At 30.5% G+C, this 18,081-nt stretch overlaps 5 protein-coding genes across 5 annotated transcripts; 4 read left to right on the top strand and 1 right to left on the bottom strand.

The window, feature by feature from the left end:
• Positions 1-922: 922 nt before the first annotated feature.
• On the top strand, positions 923-4,995 carry HELRODRAFT_168600 (hypothetical protein; the record flags this gene model as incomplete). The annotated part of the gene is made up of 4 exons (XM_009014436.1): positions 923-1,141; positions 2,389-2,674; positions 2,744-3,588; positions 4,927-4,995. 4 exons carry the CDS (start codon positions 923-925, stop codon positions 4,993-4,995), a joined length of 1,419 nt encoding a protein of 472 aa, XP_009012684.1.
• Positions 4,996-6,339: 1,344 nt separating this feature from the next.
• HELRODRAFT_168599 (hypothetical protein) lies at positions 6,340-8,190 on the top strand (the record flags this gene model as incomplete). Its single annotated transcript, XM_009014435.1, has 2 exons — positions 6,340-6,369; positions 7,507-8,190. 2 exons carry the CDS (start codon positions 6,340-6,342, stop codon positions 8,188-8,190), a joined length of 714 nt encoding a protein of 237 aa, XP_009012683.1.
• A 395-nt stretch (positions 8,191-8,585) lies between these two features.
• HELRODRAFT_168598 (hypothetical protein) lies at positions 8,586-9,996 on the bottom strand (the record flags this gene model as incomplete). Its single annotated transcript, XM_009014434.1, has 2 exons — positions 8,586-9,584; positions 9,991-9,996. 2 exons carry the CDS (start codon positions 9,994-9,996, stop codon positions 8,586-8,588), a joined length of 1,005 nt encoding a protein of 334 aa, XP_009012682.1.
• A 1,235-nt stretch (positions 9,997-11,231) lies between these two features.
• Positions 11,232-11,752, top strand: HELRODRAFT_73860 (hypothetical protein; the record flags this gene model as incomplete). The annotated part of the gene is made up of 2 exons (XM_009014433.1): positions 11,232-11,372; positions 11,588-11,752. Coding segments are annotated over 2 exons (306 nt in total), but the record flags the coding sequence as incomplete, so codon positions are not given.
• Positions 11,753-14,747: 2,995 nt separating this feature from the next.
• HELRODRAFT_168596 (hypothetical protein) lies at positions 14,748-15,432 on the top strand (the record flags this gene model as incomplete). The annotated part of the gene is made up of 2 exons (XM_009014432.1): positions 14,748-15,039; positions 15,317-15,432. The coding sequence occupies 2 exons, from the start codon at positions 14,748-14,750 to the stop codon at positions 15,430-15,432; spliced, it is 408 nt and encodes a 135-aa protein (XP_009012680.1).
• Positions 15,433-18,081: the final 2,649 nt, after the last annotated feature.

Genomic DNA, 18,081 nt, shown 5'->3' with positions numbered 1-18,081 from the left:
GTCGAAAGTCTTTATCTCTCTTTCGAAAGCACAGAGATGAGTGATTAAATTATCTATCGACTGCTTTTCTTCACTTAGCATTAGCTAACTTGATTTGAAGTTTTGGAAACTATTTGGAAGAATCTGCATCGCTTTGCATACTAATAGCAGCTCTGGTAGTTTATTTTCTCCCGATGCCTGAAACCCACTGTTTAATTCGTTCCATAAAGTCTTCAATCTTGCAATTTGGCCGAATACATCTACATCCGCTATCCAATTGAAATCGAAAAAATTGCTACAAACTTGGAACAGTTGGTCATTAGTTGACGCTTCAAAATTTCTTTATAATTCCTCCCAAACTTCAAACGCTGTGTTCTTGTCCATTATCTTTTGGTATGTATCTTCTGTGACTGCATTCGCAATTACTGATTTGGCATAACTGATTTCCTTTCTAAACAGATCTGATTTATTTTTAAAATCTTTTGTCTGTTGCTCTGTTTGACTTTTTAGGATTTTTGGTTTTGACAACTTCCCACCAATCACATCAAGTGCGCCCTCATGGTAGTCCATGAAATCTCGAACACGACGTTTCCAAATGGGCCAATCGGCTGTGCAACTTAACTGTTTTATTTGAAGCTTTGAGTCCATTTTGAAGGAAAAAAAAATTGATATTCTTGCTTCAACGTTAGTTGGAAAAGTTCTTTTAGTCACGAATTGCAATCTCTTTCTTTTTTATCAAAATAACTTTTTCTCTAAACAATTTATTAAGCGTTCTGGGCCCATAACCTGTTTAAAATAAAAAACTTCTTTGTTTGTTTTTAATATAATTGTTTATTAAAGAAACGTTAATTGAAATATTAGAAGACACGTTAGTCGACAAAAAACGAAAAGCATACACGTGCAAGTTAGTCAAATTAGCAATAATATAAGATTGTCTAAAACTATGGAAAGTCATAAATATATTGAAACATATATAATATACATATATATTATTTCAATAAATCATGGTGCGATCAAATGGTGCATAAAAAAATACGTGTCCAACATAAACGAAGCCCACGAGTTATGCGTGAAAGAGGATGCAGCTAGCAAGGAGTTGGACATGTACAACAAATACATCAGTGTCATCAGATACCTGGAAACTACGGAGTTCAACAAGATAGTTAGCAGTCCGGACAAATGAACGATTAAATTAAACGAATGAATTAATGAACGATCAAACAAACAAACGAATGGAATTTTTTTCAAGATTCGTCGGCAACTATTGGCGAAGACGATTTTGTGCCAAAAGATGCCGACATTTAATTGTTTTATTATATAATTTGTTTTTCAAAAGTAATAACAGCAAATAATTGACTGAACATTCGTTTCTTTCGACGGTTGAATTGTTTTCGTTAGCGTACAAAGAACGTTGAAATAGAAGGACGCATTTGTAAACACGCCGTTCATTAACCGTGCATGTACAAACCGCTGCCATACACAATGTTGCCATTATCAAGTAGAACAATCGGCTTTGTATTGCTGACATATTATTTATACAACAATTATGAAGAAATCTGTAATATGAGTAAAAATTCAACTTTTGTTCAAATTTCAGTTTGAAATGTATTTAGAATAATAACCCATGGTACTTTCTGTATTCTTAGTGATATTCTTAGTGCTATTTTAGTCATAACATTTTTTAAAACTTATACATTATATATTAAATTGTATAAACTTTGTTTATAGTTTTTTTTATCATTTTTTAGATATTTTAGTATTAAAATTTTTATAAAAATTTGATGTTTCATTTCAGTTACTATAAAAATATTTTTGGAACTTTTGTAAAGCTTAAACAACAACAGTTTCAACATTGACGGGTATTGTTACACTCTTCTATACTAGTGATATTAGTTGTACTAACACAGTTATAATAAACAGTGTTTGATTGTTATAGCTAACATTTGTATTTAGATTAGGTTAAAATGTTGAAAGTAGTACAATAAGGGTTACAGATAAAAGTGATGATGGACAAATACACGTTAAACAACATTTATAGCGTGTAAATTTTTCATATCCTGAAAATTTTGAAACTGCATTTAACTGAACATAATCAATTTTTTGGAAAAACATTTTAAATAAATTTTCAAACAAAAAAATTGTTATGGAATTGGAGAACTATGTCGAAAAAAAACCGAAACACGGAGAAAAAAGTAAATTTGTAAAATTATTTAATAAAATAGATTTTACATAAATAAATAAATAAAATGAATTATTATGTTACTTTTTATTTAGAAATAGACTGCATCTGTTCACCTCTGCTCTGGTTTAAATCATTCTCTCTATATTGGATGTTCATAGTAATGGTAAAAATGTTACAAGGGAAATAAACAATGATAATACACATATGAATTCATTTTTTATTTCTAGGGCATCGCAAACACAATTTTGGGTGTGACTCTAGTTCACCTGGAGAAGCTAATGAATGTTGGAGAACAGACAATGTCGGCTGTCATTACGTTTTACGCACTTGGTTACTTATTCGGATCGATACTTTGTGCCCTCATATACGACCGTCTGAAACCTGAATTTGTGTTCATTGTTTCTAACAGTGTTGCTTGTGTGGCTACCATTGGAGCTGGTCTCACTTCCACCTTCCTGTTTTTTGCCACTTGTATAGTAATTAAAGGAATCGGGTTTGCATTCACGGATTCAGGTTAATATTTGCAAAATATGTTGTAAAAATAATTGCAAAAATATGTTTACTCTACATTGATAACTTTAGCTGGCCAGTCTTATGGAGTAAAAATATGGAAGAGACACAAGTACATGAATTCTTTGATTCAAGGCATTCATCTTCTTTGGTCTTTTGGAGGTATCATAGGGCCGTTCATAATCAAACCATTCCTTTGTGAAATCAACCATTTTGTCGAAAATTTTAATAAAACATTAGATAGAAGTGAAATTATTCTTACGCAGGATGAAATTCTGGGAAACATTTCTACAACGTGTCTGAATGATATGGAACTCACAACAGTTCGTAACGTATTCATAGTTTTTGGCTCCATTGGTCTTTCTGCAAATATACCCTTTCTAATAATTCTGCTCTTCAACATTTTAAAGAAAAAAAAATTATCCTTTGTTCGACAAAAAAAGAATGAAGAAGTGACAAAATATATAGCGGAAGAACAACAAGTTTTATGCGAGCCAGATCCACAGGCAAACAGAATTGAACAGACTCTGCACCTCAAACTTATATTGCTCACGTTTATATTTTTTTTTGGAATTTTGTGCTATTACGTCGAAGGCATAACAATTGCTTTTATAACAGCATTCGCTTTGAAACATCTACATTGGTCTGTACATCAATCAAGTTTCCTCATTTCAATTTACTTTGGAGCTCACTTTGCTAGTCGATTATTAGCTGTTTTAGTCTCAGTTTTTTTGACACCAAGAACAATTTTATCTTTTACAATAACAATGACGACGATAGCTTTTTTGTTAATGTTAGCTGTCAACCGGTTTCCGAATATTCTCTGGGCAGTTGTCTTGTTGGCGGGCTTCGGCACAGGAAATATTTTTCCAACAAATATAATTTGGGTAACAGAAAATTTGGTGTTGACTGGTAAAGTGAGTTCAGTAATTGTATGCGGTGGGTCGGTTGGATTCATTACAGGGCCCCTCTTGGTAGGAATGCTCACGACAAATTATGGCCAGATGTGTTTGGTTTACTTTCTTTTAGACTCTTCCTTAGTATTTTTAATTTTGTTTATATTTGAACTGTTATTCGTCAAAATATTTGGCAAATAATATAATTGTAAAAAATACAAAAAAATGTAACAAATTTTATTTGGGGTTACATTCAATGTATATTCATCGTGACAATTAATGAAAACTAATTTACATTTTTTTGTTTTTTTACAATAATTCATTGAATTAAATGAGATAATATTAATAAAACTTTGTTGCAAGTTACAAGTACCTACCATAAATTAATTTGAAGTTTCGTTTACAACGTTTAAATATTTGTAACATTACTGAAAACTGAATATTTTCTAAATTTCAATTTAAATAACCCTGGTGTTTTGAACACAAAACTAATAATGTAAATGCAAAATGACGATAATCCATATGATTGAAGTTTTTATGATTGAAGATTTATATGAAAAATTATAATATCAAGTACTGTCGACAATCTCATATTTATTACCTTTGTTCATAGTCGATGCTTTGGAGTTCAATTTATCTTAAAAACATTTTCTGTTGGATATTTATTACAAGGTTCTCTTTGAATATGAAAAATGATTCTGCAACTTAAAAATCCGATAACTTTGCTACCGAAAAAGAAATGAATAATAACATGAAGTTATTAACTAACAAAAAGTGATCTTTTACAGCCAATATTTTAAAATAAAACAGATATAAGTATATATAAGATACAATCAATATTTGAAAATACATTGAAAATGATAAAGGATTACCAAAAAAACTTGTTCTTTGTTGAATAAAAATTTATAGAAGAGTAGTTAAAAACTTGGTTTTCTATATGAATAAGTCAAAAACAACGATGAAAATATAGTTCGAAAAATTGAAAAACTAAACCAATAACTAATCAAAGCTGAAAATGCAGTGATGTTTTTTAATAATTTTCTGTACGAAAGCCTCAACCCTAATTTTATTTATATAATTATTTAATATTAATCGATGTCGATTTTAATGAACTTATATATATATTTATACGCTTATTTAATGTCACTGTTTTATATTTGAATTGAGCATTATCAATTTCGTATTTAATACGAATTCTTCATTCGAAGAAGACATGCAGATGGATAAAAACATATACATGTGGTATATAAGCATGCAAAAAAATATATTTAATATAAATAAACAAAGGCAACACACACACATATTACACAAATTTTGATAATTAATAACATTTATAATTTCTTCTGCTTGAAAAAACAGCATAAAATAACTCATTCAAAAGCATCATATGTTCACATGGCAATGGAGCAGGAAAAATGTGTCAGATAAAAGGAAAAACGTGAAATAAAATGTAAATTCAAATTAATAACCGTAATTATCGAATTTGAAGCATATAAATTTGTATTTGTCATTGAAATTAGATTGCATATGTTCACACATTGTTTGGCTGAAATCGATTTCTCTGTAATGGGCATCAACAGTTATGATAGAATTGAAAATTTCAAAAGAACTGGGAAATTTATTTTTATATGTAAAAATTTTAGCATTATGTGAAACGTTATTTTTATAGCGCGTTGCAAGCACAACTTTGGAAAGAACTTTCGTTCACCCGGAGAAGATAATGGATGTTAGAGAACAGACGATGTCAGCATCGGTTACATTTTATTTACTTGGTTACTTACTCGCATCGTTATTTTGTGCCCTCCCTACGATCGCCTGAAACCTGAATTTCTGTTTTTTGTATTCGACAGAATTACGTGATTAAAAGAATTGGATTTGGATTCAATGACTCAGGTTCATATGATTTTCTTAATCATAATCGTTACTAAACAACTTATATTTTTATCAGCCGGGCAATCTTATGCTCTTCGAAAATGGAGCAAACACAAGCGCAAACATTTCTTTTTTCAAAGCATTCACTTTATGTTGGTCTTTTGGAGGCCATATAATAATACGACAATTTTTTGGAAGATTTCACTGAAACATCAAACGAAAATAAAAATTTTGATAAAATTTTCGAAAACATTTCGACAACGTTTCTGAATGGCATGGAGCTCTTAACTATTCGAAAAGCTTTAATAGATCTTGGCTTCATAATTCTTTCTGCGAATATACGACTCATGTTAATTTTAATTTTTAACTTTTCAAAAAAAAATCTGTTTATTGACTTAGTGACAAAAAATTCAACGGAAGAAAAAAAATTTAGACGAACCAAATCTAAAACAAACAAAATTTAACAGACTCATATTTATTCTGGTCAGTTTTTTATTCGGAATTTTTAATTACCTCGAAGGCGTTCATAACAGCATTCGACTTGAAACATCTACATCTAATTTATATTAATTGGGTCGTTTATCAATCAAGTTTGGCTCTACCAATATTTATCAGTGCTTACTTCGCATGTAGATTGTTAACAATTTTAGTCTCAACTACCTCGAGACCGAGAACAATTTTATCAATTGCAATAACCGTACCTGCAATAGCTTTCTTGTTAATACTGGCCATCAACGCTCTACCAAATGTTTTATGGGTTGTGGTTTTGTTGACCGGTTTTGGCACTGGAAATATTTATCCGACAAATATAATTAGGGTGTCAGAAAATTTAGTTTTAACTGGAAAAGTTATTTTGGTGAATGGATTGAAATATCTTTGCCATAGTATCATAAATGAAACATGGTGAATCCGGTGAATCATGGTTTTAAAGTATGCAGCGCTAAATATCATAGCGAAAATCAAATTATCATATCTACTAGTACATTTTTTAATTTTCTCTTAGTTATTTATTTCATATTTTAAATTAAAAAGTGGACAAGATTTAAACTGAGTAACAAAAATTATAAATTTTTCCATCATATTAAAACCGTCGAAATTTACGATTATTCGCAAAAAGTTCAATCCAATATCGTACAAGTACATTCTACGTACATGAACAATTATCTACAGTCTAATGTTTTCGTGGCAAACCATATTGAAACCAATTCAACATTTAATAAACAGTTTACAAAATGATGAGATGAACATTGTACATTACAGTTGAGGCTGCATATCGTCATATTATTATAAATTAGGAACACCATCCTCTAAATGCAAGATCAAAAAACTAAACTCATTAAATTTTAAACGTCTAACAAAGCAGTACAAATACAAATTAGTAGTTTACCGTAGAATTTTTTTGATAAAATTTGTTTAAATCTAAAACATTAAAAAAGATTCTTTACTAGGGTGAACTTTTTTCATGGAACCTGATGTTGATAAAGCGGCCCAACTTTCAACTAAAAGTTTAATGATAAGATTTTGTCCATTTTGTCAATTTAATAATACTAACAAACGAAATTTTCAGAAGTGAATTGTTCAGATATGCAGTGGTTGAAATCCTTATCATTATACTGGCTGTCGACTGTCATGGTATAAATTTAAGCAACCAATTTCATCAATTGTATAATGTTTTAATGAATATTTCGTGTGTTTTTTCAGGGTATGACAGACTCATTGATTGGTGTGACATTGGTACACATGGAAAATTTATTTCAAACCGATGAATAAACGATGTATTCTATATTCACAATTTTTGCAGTGGGATTTCTCATCGGAACCTTAGTGTGCAGCTCTGTACAATCGTTTAAATCCCGAATTTTTGTTTATCTTTTCAAATTTAATTTACTGTTCGGCGACGATAGCATCGGTTTACATGTCAACATCTTCTTTGTACGCACTGTTTACTGTGGTGTGTGGAATGTGTTTGGGCTTCAACGATACAGACAAGAATTAATAGCATCAATACGATAAATAGAGTTGAATAGATTTACAAAAAAACACATTTAATTATTTGCAACGTCTCAGTCGTACGGCATTAAACTGTGGAGTGGGAATAAATATAAAAACACATTAATGCAGGGCTTCCACGTCACTTGGTCAATCGGAGGGAGCTTGGGACCGTTCATAACAAAATCATTCTTGTGCGAAATTGAAGTGGATGATCATTTCAATGAAACATCTAACATTTGGAACTCAAGTTTTACAAACAGTAGTCCACATTCCGGCAACTTTTCATCCGCTTGTAAAGATGGTCGTGATTTGAATTCTGTCAAATACGCTTTTATTACGATTGCTTTCATCATGTTTTCGGCAAATATACCTTATGTAACTGCCTTCATATTCAAAGCAGTCAAAAAGAAACAGTTTTTAATAAAAAGACGGAGTAAAACAGAAAGCACATCCGAAGAACAACAGATAATTCCTAAAAACAAATTCCAGCAAAACGTGCGGCTAAAAGTAATTTTGCTAACATTTTTCTTTTTTCTAGGACTTTTAAATTATTACACGGAAGGAATAACGTCATTTTTCCCGACAGCTTTCGCTCTGAAATACTTACAATGGTCGGTTGCCCAATCTGCATCGTTGCTGTCATTATTCTATGGAGCTCAAATTTCATGCAGAATATTGGGTGTCGTAGTTTCAGTGTTCCTGAGACCGAGGACTATGTTGGCCATTACCATGTCATTACTTGTCATTACTGGCCATTGATCAGTTTGAAGATATCGTTTGGAGATCTATATTTTTTGCTGGATTTGGTACGGCCATTATTTTTCCAACAAATATTTTATGGATATCAGAAAGTTTATCTATGACTGGCAAAGAGAGTGCCGTGTTGCTGAGTGGCTCTTCACTGGGCCTCATCACAGGACCATTGATTGTGGGACAACTAATATCTACGTACAGTCAGATGGTACTAATCTATTTTCTGATATGTTCATCTTTATTGCATTTAACTGTATTTATTTTCGAAGCATTTTTCATTAAAATATATCAAAATTAAGACACTAATAAACAATAATATCATGAAAAATATTTTTCTAATTATTTAAATTGACAATGTAGAAATCGAAGTACTAAAACAAAGACACATATACATTATAAAATCAGTCAGCTATAGGAGTTATTGGAGGTGTAATGCACAAAGAGCAATCTCCAGTATCTAAAATGTTAAGAAAGATATTATTTGTATTTAATTTTGAACCCACAGTGCTTTCAAGTGCAATTATATTCTGACTCTCACGTGCATTTGCAATTAAATCATTAAGGCATATAAAAGAAATATTTTCCGAAATGTTAAGTTGGACTCGATACAAGCGTAATACTGGTGTTTTCAAACCTTCCAATAGAATCATAGCATTTTTTGATTTAAGTTTTTTCAAAAATTTAATAGTTTCCTTTTTGTTGAATTTATAGGAATGTGACCATTTATAATACGAAGGAGGCTTATTAAATGTGCACGGCCAGAATTCAAATGAGCATTTTTTAACTTGGTTGTCCATACAATATTCATCCAATGAATTGAAATCTTTAGTATTGTAAAAATACTTTACAATGCAACTCTTGCAAATGTTAGATGTAACATCGAATTGTTCCAACATGTGTAACTCACTTTCTAGAACATTCAAACGTTTTGAATGTTTGCGAAATAAACAATTACTTGCAGATGCATTGTCCGAAGGAAATAAATTTAATTTTGAGAAAAAAACATTTTTGTCCCAGTCTTCACCAGCAGCTTCAGGACTAGATAAAACAGATGAAGTAAGTCTATCGATGCCACATCTAGATTCTATTTTATACCAAAATTTGTCATTGTTTGGTCTTTCTAATTTGACAACAGTAGTGGCAACATGATTAAACCGACTTGGATTAATTGTAATTGAACAAAGTTTTGTAAAACTTCTGGTTATTTTTCTGTTTAGAAAATTTGGAATTCTTGACTCTGATTTCCTGAGTTTGTACTTGTTCACATGGTAAACAAGATTAGGAATGCTATTAATATAACTTTTACAACTAATGTTGCATTTCGGACAAAAAATATCAGGCAAGAGAAGTGAAAATTCTTTTTTTACCTTTAATCCATTATCAACATCAAAACCAGATTTCTGAAAATAAATATAAATATGTATCTAATTACAAATAAAGAAATAAAGATCAAACTATATAAATAAACATAATTAATATCAGGTCAACAAAAAATAAGCTTTAATCAAATTCATGTGATTTATAGTTTAAAACTATAGTATACTAATCTTTGATTCATAGATTATAGTATAATGCGTAAATGCTCTGAAATATCATATCAATCTTCATTTGCATAACGTGTAAACATCATTTTAACATGGTCATTTAAATAAACATTATTTTCATCTAGTGCAATAGAGTCCATTACATGCATGTGTGGTTGTGACTGGAAAAAAATTTTGATTGTGGCTGAAAAATTTTAAATATCCTAACCAATCATTACAAATCTTTAACCCGAGGCGAATATCAGACTTAACCATTACTAACTACCATTTTATTTAACCCTATCTTAATTTATGTAGGTTTCTGGTTGACACTAAACGACAGGGTTGCAAATAAAATTTAATCACAAATTCGTCGCAATGCAATGTTAATTGAAGCCTTCAAGTTTTTAAACTGGGGAAACGAATCACAGTTATTTATTAACCATTGCTGGAAAATAAAATGAATTTTCATTATATTTAGTAATAATATTACTTTATTAACCATGTCCTTTCGTCTGCGACGATGGAACAACCGAAAAAGGCGGCAATGTTGTTACAAAGTTGATCAGTGGATATGATTAGAACTTCTTTGGAAATAGGTCAACATAAACCGAGATAAAATAACCGTTATAAAAATTTATTATTAAAATTTTTATAAAAATTTATAAAAATGCATTAATTATAATTTTTCTCATTTTAATGTAGTAAGTTAAACAAGCTTACGAAAAGTAATTTTTAAAATGTCTTCATTTTAATTAATTTAACTAAAAGTAAACGCTTCAAAAAATTTAACGAATTTTAATTGATGTTTGAACATTTATTTTGAAATAATAAAATATAAAAAAAAATATAGAAATAGTTTAACACAAGTTTTATAGCATATTTATATTCATGTTTTACAATTATTAATTAAAATTATGTTAATTTAACTATTCATACTCTTTTTTACAAAATAGCTTGTAAAAATAAAGTGTATATAACCGAGTCATCATACCAAGCCAGTTCATTCATCGTTCGTTCACTCTAGTGGCAGCCATCTTAGTTTTACGTTTACGTTAGCAAATTTTCTGATTAAGTTTACGTTCGAGATTGAAAAATGGCCAGTGATAAAGTTGACATGAGTTTGGATGAAATTATCAAGAAGTCAAAAGTCGGTCGTGGTAGAGGTAGAGGTAGAGGTGGTAGAGGAAATTTCAACAACAGGAGAAGCGGTTCTTTCCAACAAAAAAATGGCGGAGGTAACGCGGTTCAAGGTGTGACACGTCGAAATAATCTAATCAGAAGGGGCAATCAGGCTTCGAATCGAAGGGGTAGAACTTTCTTGGGGGGTGTTATTCGTGGCGGTGTGGTGAAAAGAAACAACAAAAGTTTCATTCCAGTTAGTTTTTCGTGTTTTAATTTGTAAAGTAAATTTACTATTTTACTTTGATATTCTTTTGTCGTTTTTCATTTTATTTTGATTAAAAATCAAATAAAAATTCATATTCTTACAATGTTGCATATAGAAACATTTAAATTTTTAATTCATCACAGAGAAACTTGGAAGGAGTATGGAAGCATGATCTATTTGAAGGAACAGTCGGTATTAGTGCAAATAATACTGCCATTGAAGGAAAATTATTAATTTCAAATCTTGACTTTGGTGTCAACGACTCTGATATGAAGGTTTGTTTCACTTTTTAAGAAAATTTAATAGTAAAATTTTATTTTTTAATTCTTAAATAATTTAGGTTATGTTTATCTTAAAAATTTTCAGAAGTTTGAATATTTTGTGTAAAAATGCAGATGGATTTTGGTAATTATGGTAACAATGAATTAAAATTTATTCAGATTTAATCATTGTATGATTTTTATATTTAATTACAAATTTTCATTTGCAGGAACTCTTCTCAGAGTTTGGAATATTGAAAAAAGCAGCCGTGCATTACGACTTTTCAGGTCGATCACAAGGCACTGCCGAAGTTATATTTGCATCAAAGCAGGCTGCTCTCCAGGCCATGAATCATTATAATGCTGTTCCTCTTGATGGTAACCAATTAAGTTGATGAATTATCTTTTCAACATCATCTATGACATGAGTCATCACCGACTAGCACTTCCTGCCAGTCACTGATGATCCATCAAATATTCCTATTATTATTTCTACAACAAACCGCGTGCTACAGAGATTTCGCATCACATTTGCTCATTCAAAAGGACCACTATTTCTGGGCTAGCTATCGCCTGAATCATTTTGTATAGTCAAATATTTGCTCAGTTAAGCCTAAAATGTGATTAGTCACAATATAATGATTATAACTCCAGTTGGAAATTTGGGAAATAATATTGTGCATAAAAATGAAGAATTTGGTAGATTTGCATAACGCAATAGTTAAAATGATTGTCGTCATACACACACTGCAAAGCCGAGTGTTGTTGAACCATTGTCTGAGGTGGCTCAACGAACATGGGAGGTGGTGTGCTCATGATTGGTACATTTCAGTGAATAGAGATGTGGTGGAGCTCAATGTCATCATCATCGCTGCTACCATCTATCTCCATCATTTCAGTGTTTAACGGCAGTATTTTTAATCAGTTGTTTAGCACAAGTCTCCACACTGTTTTGGAGTATCTTTATTTTTCTTTTTGAATTTCATTCTTCATATATTAGAATAATATAATCTAACACAAATTGTTAACTCTCCAAATGATAGGACGTCCAATGAAGATACAAATTGTCGAAAATTCTTCAATTAAAAATCGTCTGAGAAGGTAATATCAGTATTTCAATTTTAATTTCATCAAGTTTCTGTCTAATAAATTTCTATTAATTATTGTTATGAATAAATTAACATTTAAATATGTATGGATTGGTAGGGGATTCAGCAGCAGCAACAACAATGCCATTGGTGGTCGTGGAAGGGGAAGAGTGCAGAACAAATCATTCAACAACAACAGCATTGGCAACAACAACAGATCCTTCAACAGTAGTAACAACTCGTTTAACAGATCTAACATTAGGTATTTGCTTATTTGACATCTACTAGATTGTATAATGCTTTACTTTTCATATGAAGAATGCTTGATTTTGTCATCTGGTATCAATGTTGGTTGTAAAATGTTAATTTCTCACTCAATTTTCTATTTTATTTGTTGTTTTATAGGAGAGGCTTCAACAACAGACGAGGAGGTCGTGGTGGCAGGGGAAGGGGTGGCAGACTGAACCAACCTGTCCTGACCAAAGAGGAGTTGGACGCTCAACTGGATAGTTACAATAAGGTAAATTGGTATAAACTATCTATGTATGACCTAATATAATTTCATCTTATATTCATTGCTATTCATAAATATTTTAAAAGCTCTGAAGGTTATAAGAATGTTTTAAACTGTCTTTTGCAGATGGAGACCGAATAGGAAGAAACCCCTATAAAAATAGCTCTACAGTGAAGCAGCATTTGAAAGAATTAGAAGCAAATGTTGACTTTTTCTTACTGTCTGTAAATAACTGACAACCAACTTTTATTCATTTATGCCTGTATATTAATTTGGAGAATATTTTTTATGAATGGTTCTTATAATAATGTTTTTGTTACTGCTTTCCATATTTCATCATCAGTTGAAATGACTTATTTTATTTATCAATGGTATGATCTGAACTGGAAGATTATAACATTGTATAGTGTCGACGTATCAATGTTTTATGATTCGGGGTGTACATAATATTTGTTCTCGAGAAGTTAGAATAAAAAATTAACTAAACCAAACTGTTCTCAATATGACAATCTGCAACAAAAATCTCCTATCACCTGCATTTGCTGTCGTTATTCGAACGCTAAAAACGAACATTTCACGAAACGAGAATGGTTTGTTCAGTGATGCTAGGACGTAAATTGGGGAATGTTATTTTTGGAATTTAAACTTATGAAGTATTGTAGCAAAGAATTGTAAAATATTTTTTGAATTGCTTTCGAATAATTTCTTTGAAAAGATAATTTTACTTCGTAAGTGACGGATAAGTAGGCCGAGAAGGAGGTAAAGTGTTTCATAGAAAAAAGCTTGAAAAAGCAAATACAGATCTAGCAAAAGAGTGTTTAAAACGAGTTAAGAAGTGAAGACGACCGTAAACATATTAATATATCTGATGAGTACTTAAAAAATAATTTAGATTGAGACCTAAACATAAATATGGAAATTTTATAAATTACTCAATCTATAGGTAGACAATGCAAGAGAACAAGATATGGAGATATATGAGAAAAGAAAGGAACACGAGTAACTAGACGAGCAGTTAAAAGCTTTACTTAAAGGATAGAGTGTAGAATTAGGAAGACCATAATAGAGCATGTTACAATAATTAATCCTAGATAAGACTAAAAAAGTAACAAGAGCGAGATGAGTAGGGTCGTCAGGAAAAGGCAAGCGTTTTTTTTTTATTCTACAGAAATGAAAGTAAGAACTCTAGAAATCTGAGAATCTGAGAAGAAAGAGACATGCTAGAATTTAAAGATAAAGCCTAGACTACAAAACTTGTGAGGAACGTCAAGAGTTTTAGTATCAGGTTAGATAATAGAAGGAATGGTAATAGAGTGTTTAGATTTATTAAGACAAATTAATTCAAATTTAAATGAATTTAGTTGAAGACACATAGAGTCAGACGAAGCGATAATTGAGGAAAGACATAGAGATAGATTAAGAAGAACGTTATTGAGATTAGATGGAGGAAAAAAAGTATAAATTTAAGAATCATCAGCATATAGTTGACTAGTGTTCTGGTGTTTCCATAGATATATTATATATTATATATATTAAAAATCATTTCAAGCCAACCTTTGAAATAAATGCATTTTTGTAAGTTTTCTTGGATAGTGAATAGTTTCGCTAATTGCTGCAGGAGTCTTCCTGGTCATAAAATGAAAAATATTTTCATGAAAACTCGGCGATACTTTTCTTGAAATGACGTCTCATTTCTTCATAACACAAAAATATTTTAATAACTGATTTTTAAATAAATTTTAACTATAAATTCTTTTATTGTTTCTGGCATCTGGTTATAATATCGAGATGAATTTTTTCATATTCCTGGCGATAATTGGCGAATTTGTGAAAACGGACGGGTTGAAATCATGGTGCGATCAAATGGAGCAGTTGTGTTTTTTCACCTTCGGCATGAAGAAATACGTGTCCAACATAAACGAAGCCCACGAGTTATGCGTGAAAGAGGATGCAGCTAGCAAGGAGTTGGACATGTACAACAAATACATCCTCTACAGCGTCATCAGATACCTGGAAACGACGGAGTTCAACAAGAAAGTTAGCAGTCCGCCCTTCTATTTTATCGTCAAAAGTTGGCATGGTATGTTGTTTGTTTGCTACTCTCTTTAATAAAAATGGATTATTTTAATTTTTGGTTCAAATTTTCGATGCTTTTTTTATTTGAATTATCAAAAAATTAATTGTTATATCATTCATTTATTAATTGAAGAACCTGACCAGCAAACAGAAAATCACAATCAAAATGGCGATAAAAATCTAAAGTTATATAAATATCGTATCGTTTAAAAATAATAACGAAACCCAAATTTTTATTGTATTGTTGTTATTATTCATGTATTTTCAATACATTTGAGCAGACAATCGCCAACCATGTAGCAGACCTGCCGTGAATTACGATGTTTATGACACGACTTTCTTCTGCCCTGATAGCTCCATTACAAAGTTCAACGTTGTCTGCATGATGAGTATGTAGTTTTCCTAAAAAAATTATCAGTATACATATCATCACATCAAATTTTCATTTCACCGAATCAAATTTTCATTTCACTAAATAAAATTGAACAAGCCGTAAAAAAATTAGAAGACCCACCATTAAACTTAATTTAATATAATTAATTTTTAAAATACAATGAATGAATGAATGAATGAATGAATGAATGAATGAATGAATGAATGAATGAATGAACGAATGAACGAACGAACGAACGAACGAACGAACGAATGAACGAACGAACGAACGAATGAACGAGCAAACGAATGAAAGAATGAACAAACGAATAAATTAATGAACGATCAAACAAACAAACGAATGGTATTTTTTTCAAGATGTGTCTGAAACTATTGGAGAAGATGACTCGGTGTCAAAAGTTGCTGATGAGAGTTTAGTCTCTGAGACGGAATCTAGTTGTCAGTATCTAATCTAGATTAATTTCATTAATTCGACTTTCACAAGTATTTTTAAAATAACTGCCAAGTTAAATTAAATAATTTCGACGTTATTACAGTTTACATGTGAGTGTTGTAAGGTTGCAAAGAGTTGCGCAACGAATAAAATCAATAAAGGTGTTGAGTTCCCGCGTTTCACGCGTATTTACAAACGCCTCGTGCGTCTGTGTGCGTCCGTTGTGTATCATGTTAATACTTTTGAGAAATATTTAAGAGAGAACTGTGATAAAATTTTCCTCTTGTTATTAGGGATGCACCTTTCTGGCGTTATGATTGGGCTATCGATCGTCGGAGTAGTCATCTTGCTTGGAATCGTATTAGGAATCGTTGTTAAGTAAGTTCCGAACAAATTTTTTTTAGTTTCTTGCAATATTGTTATGTTATTATTATCATCATTATTTGTAGTAGTAAAAAAACAGTTATAGTAGCAGTAGCTGTAGTTGTAGAAGTCATATTAGTAAAGAGTCAAATGATAAAAAACAACCTACTAATCATAATTATAACAATTATAATTAAAAGTGTAATAAAACTTATATTATAATTAGGCATAGATCCTTGGAACGTCAGAGTAAAATGGCCCCGGCAACACCTAACGAGGGCCCCTTCGATAAAGAGGCCCCGTCACCCTTTGTGGCAACAAACAGCGAATCTAAAACTGCTTGAAGATGTTTTGCTAACGTTAAATATTCAATGGATAATTATTCTAGCATTGGTGACTAATTATTTGATAAATGATTTAATTTGTGACAAATTTCTTTGAATCGTATTTTAGCATTTGGATTTGTACTAACATTTATAATAATAATGCTGATATAATAACTTGAATTTTAAAGCAATTAGTATTGAAATTAAATAGTTTTAAATATTTTTTATGGCATAAGCATTAAAAAAACAAGCAAATATTTGTGTAAAATAAGTTAAAGATGAAACGTCTTTTTAGGTTGTTATCGGCAACTATATTGTGAAGAACTTTATTTCGCGGGTTTTTAGTTTTTGTCGGGTGACGTGATGTGATTTTAGCCTGGAGTTGAGTGCGTAGCAAGGAATTGGGAGCAAGCCTGGGTAGCTTCCCGGGGTACCATTTTAAGGGGTACTTTCAAGTACTCTAATCACTGCCACAAAAACTTGAATAAGAATTCGTAAGCAACGATACAAAATAGATAACCAATAGATTGCAATCGTCAATCAAATCTTCAAGCAAAGTACTTAGTTTATAGGGGCGTATGTGTAGGTATGAATGCAGAGTTGACATGCAAATTTCAAACTTTAACAAAGAAAAAACAGGAACACAAATAAAAAATATATTAATATAAAATGAATAATAATAGCATCAACAATTATAAATAATAGTAATAATACTAACAAATAATAATAAAATAGAATTACTGAATTACTATTACTCAAGGCATACATAGTTTGAAATCGCGTGAGAAATTAAGAAAGACTAGGAATACGCATAAACATTCATTGCAATGTTAGGCTTTTGAGCGTGATTTGAAGGAAAGGAAAAGAAAATTGTTTGTTTGTTTCTTTGTATGTATTTTTGTATGTTTTTATGATTGTACGATCATTTATATGTATATTTGTATTATCTTGATTCGTTTGTTTGTATGATTATAATGATTGCATCAAATATTTGTATGTATTGAACAATTCCCAGAAAATTTTAGTAAAGAAAATTGAAAAGACAAACTTGAAATTGATTAACACCAACAATTCGGTAGAATTCACACAATACTGTATAATATATGGTCTCCTTCCATTAAATATATATATAATATATATATATATATATATATATATATATATATATATATATATATACAGATACATATGTATGTACGTATTGAACAATAAAATGTATACAATGCACGTTCGTGTAGAGATGTTATTGATTATACATTTCGAGATAAAAATTGTTGAAGTTGCATTGTCTGTAAGCCGTTGATAATTTTTGATAGTTCCATTTTTAATTTGTCATTGTTATCTGTTATTTTTGTTTGTCTATCATTCGATAATATGTATAAATAATTAATTTATGAATAAAATAGTTGTTATTATTATAACTATCACCTAATCAAATTTTTTAATAATTTTGAAAATTTGCTTTTAAAAAAATTTTGTGTGTTAATTTTGGAAAATATTTTGTCACAGTTGTGTAAGTTTTTCATTTTAA

Source organism: Helobdella robusta, assembly GCF_000326865.2.
Source record: "Helobdella robusta unplaced genomic scaffold HELROscaffold_13, whole genome shotgun sequence".
Lineage (NCBI taxonomy): Eukaryota > Metazoa > Annelida > Clitellata > Rhynchobdellida > Glossiphoniidae > Helobdella > Helobdella robusta.
The sequence above is the reverse complement of the archived record's forward strand: the minus strand, read 5'-3'. Positions and strand labels throughout refer to the sequence as shown.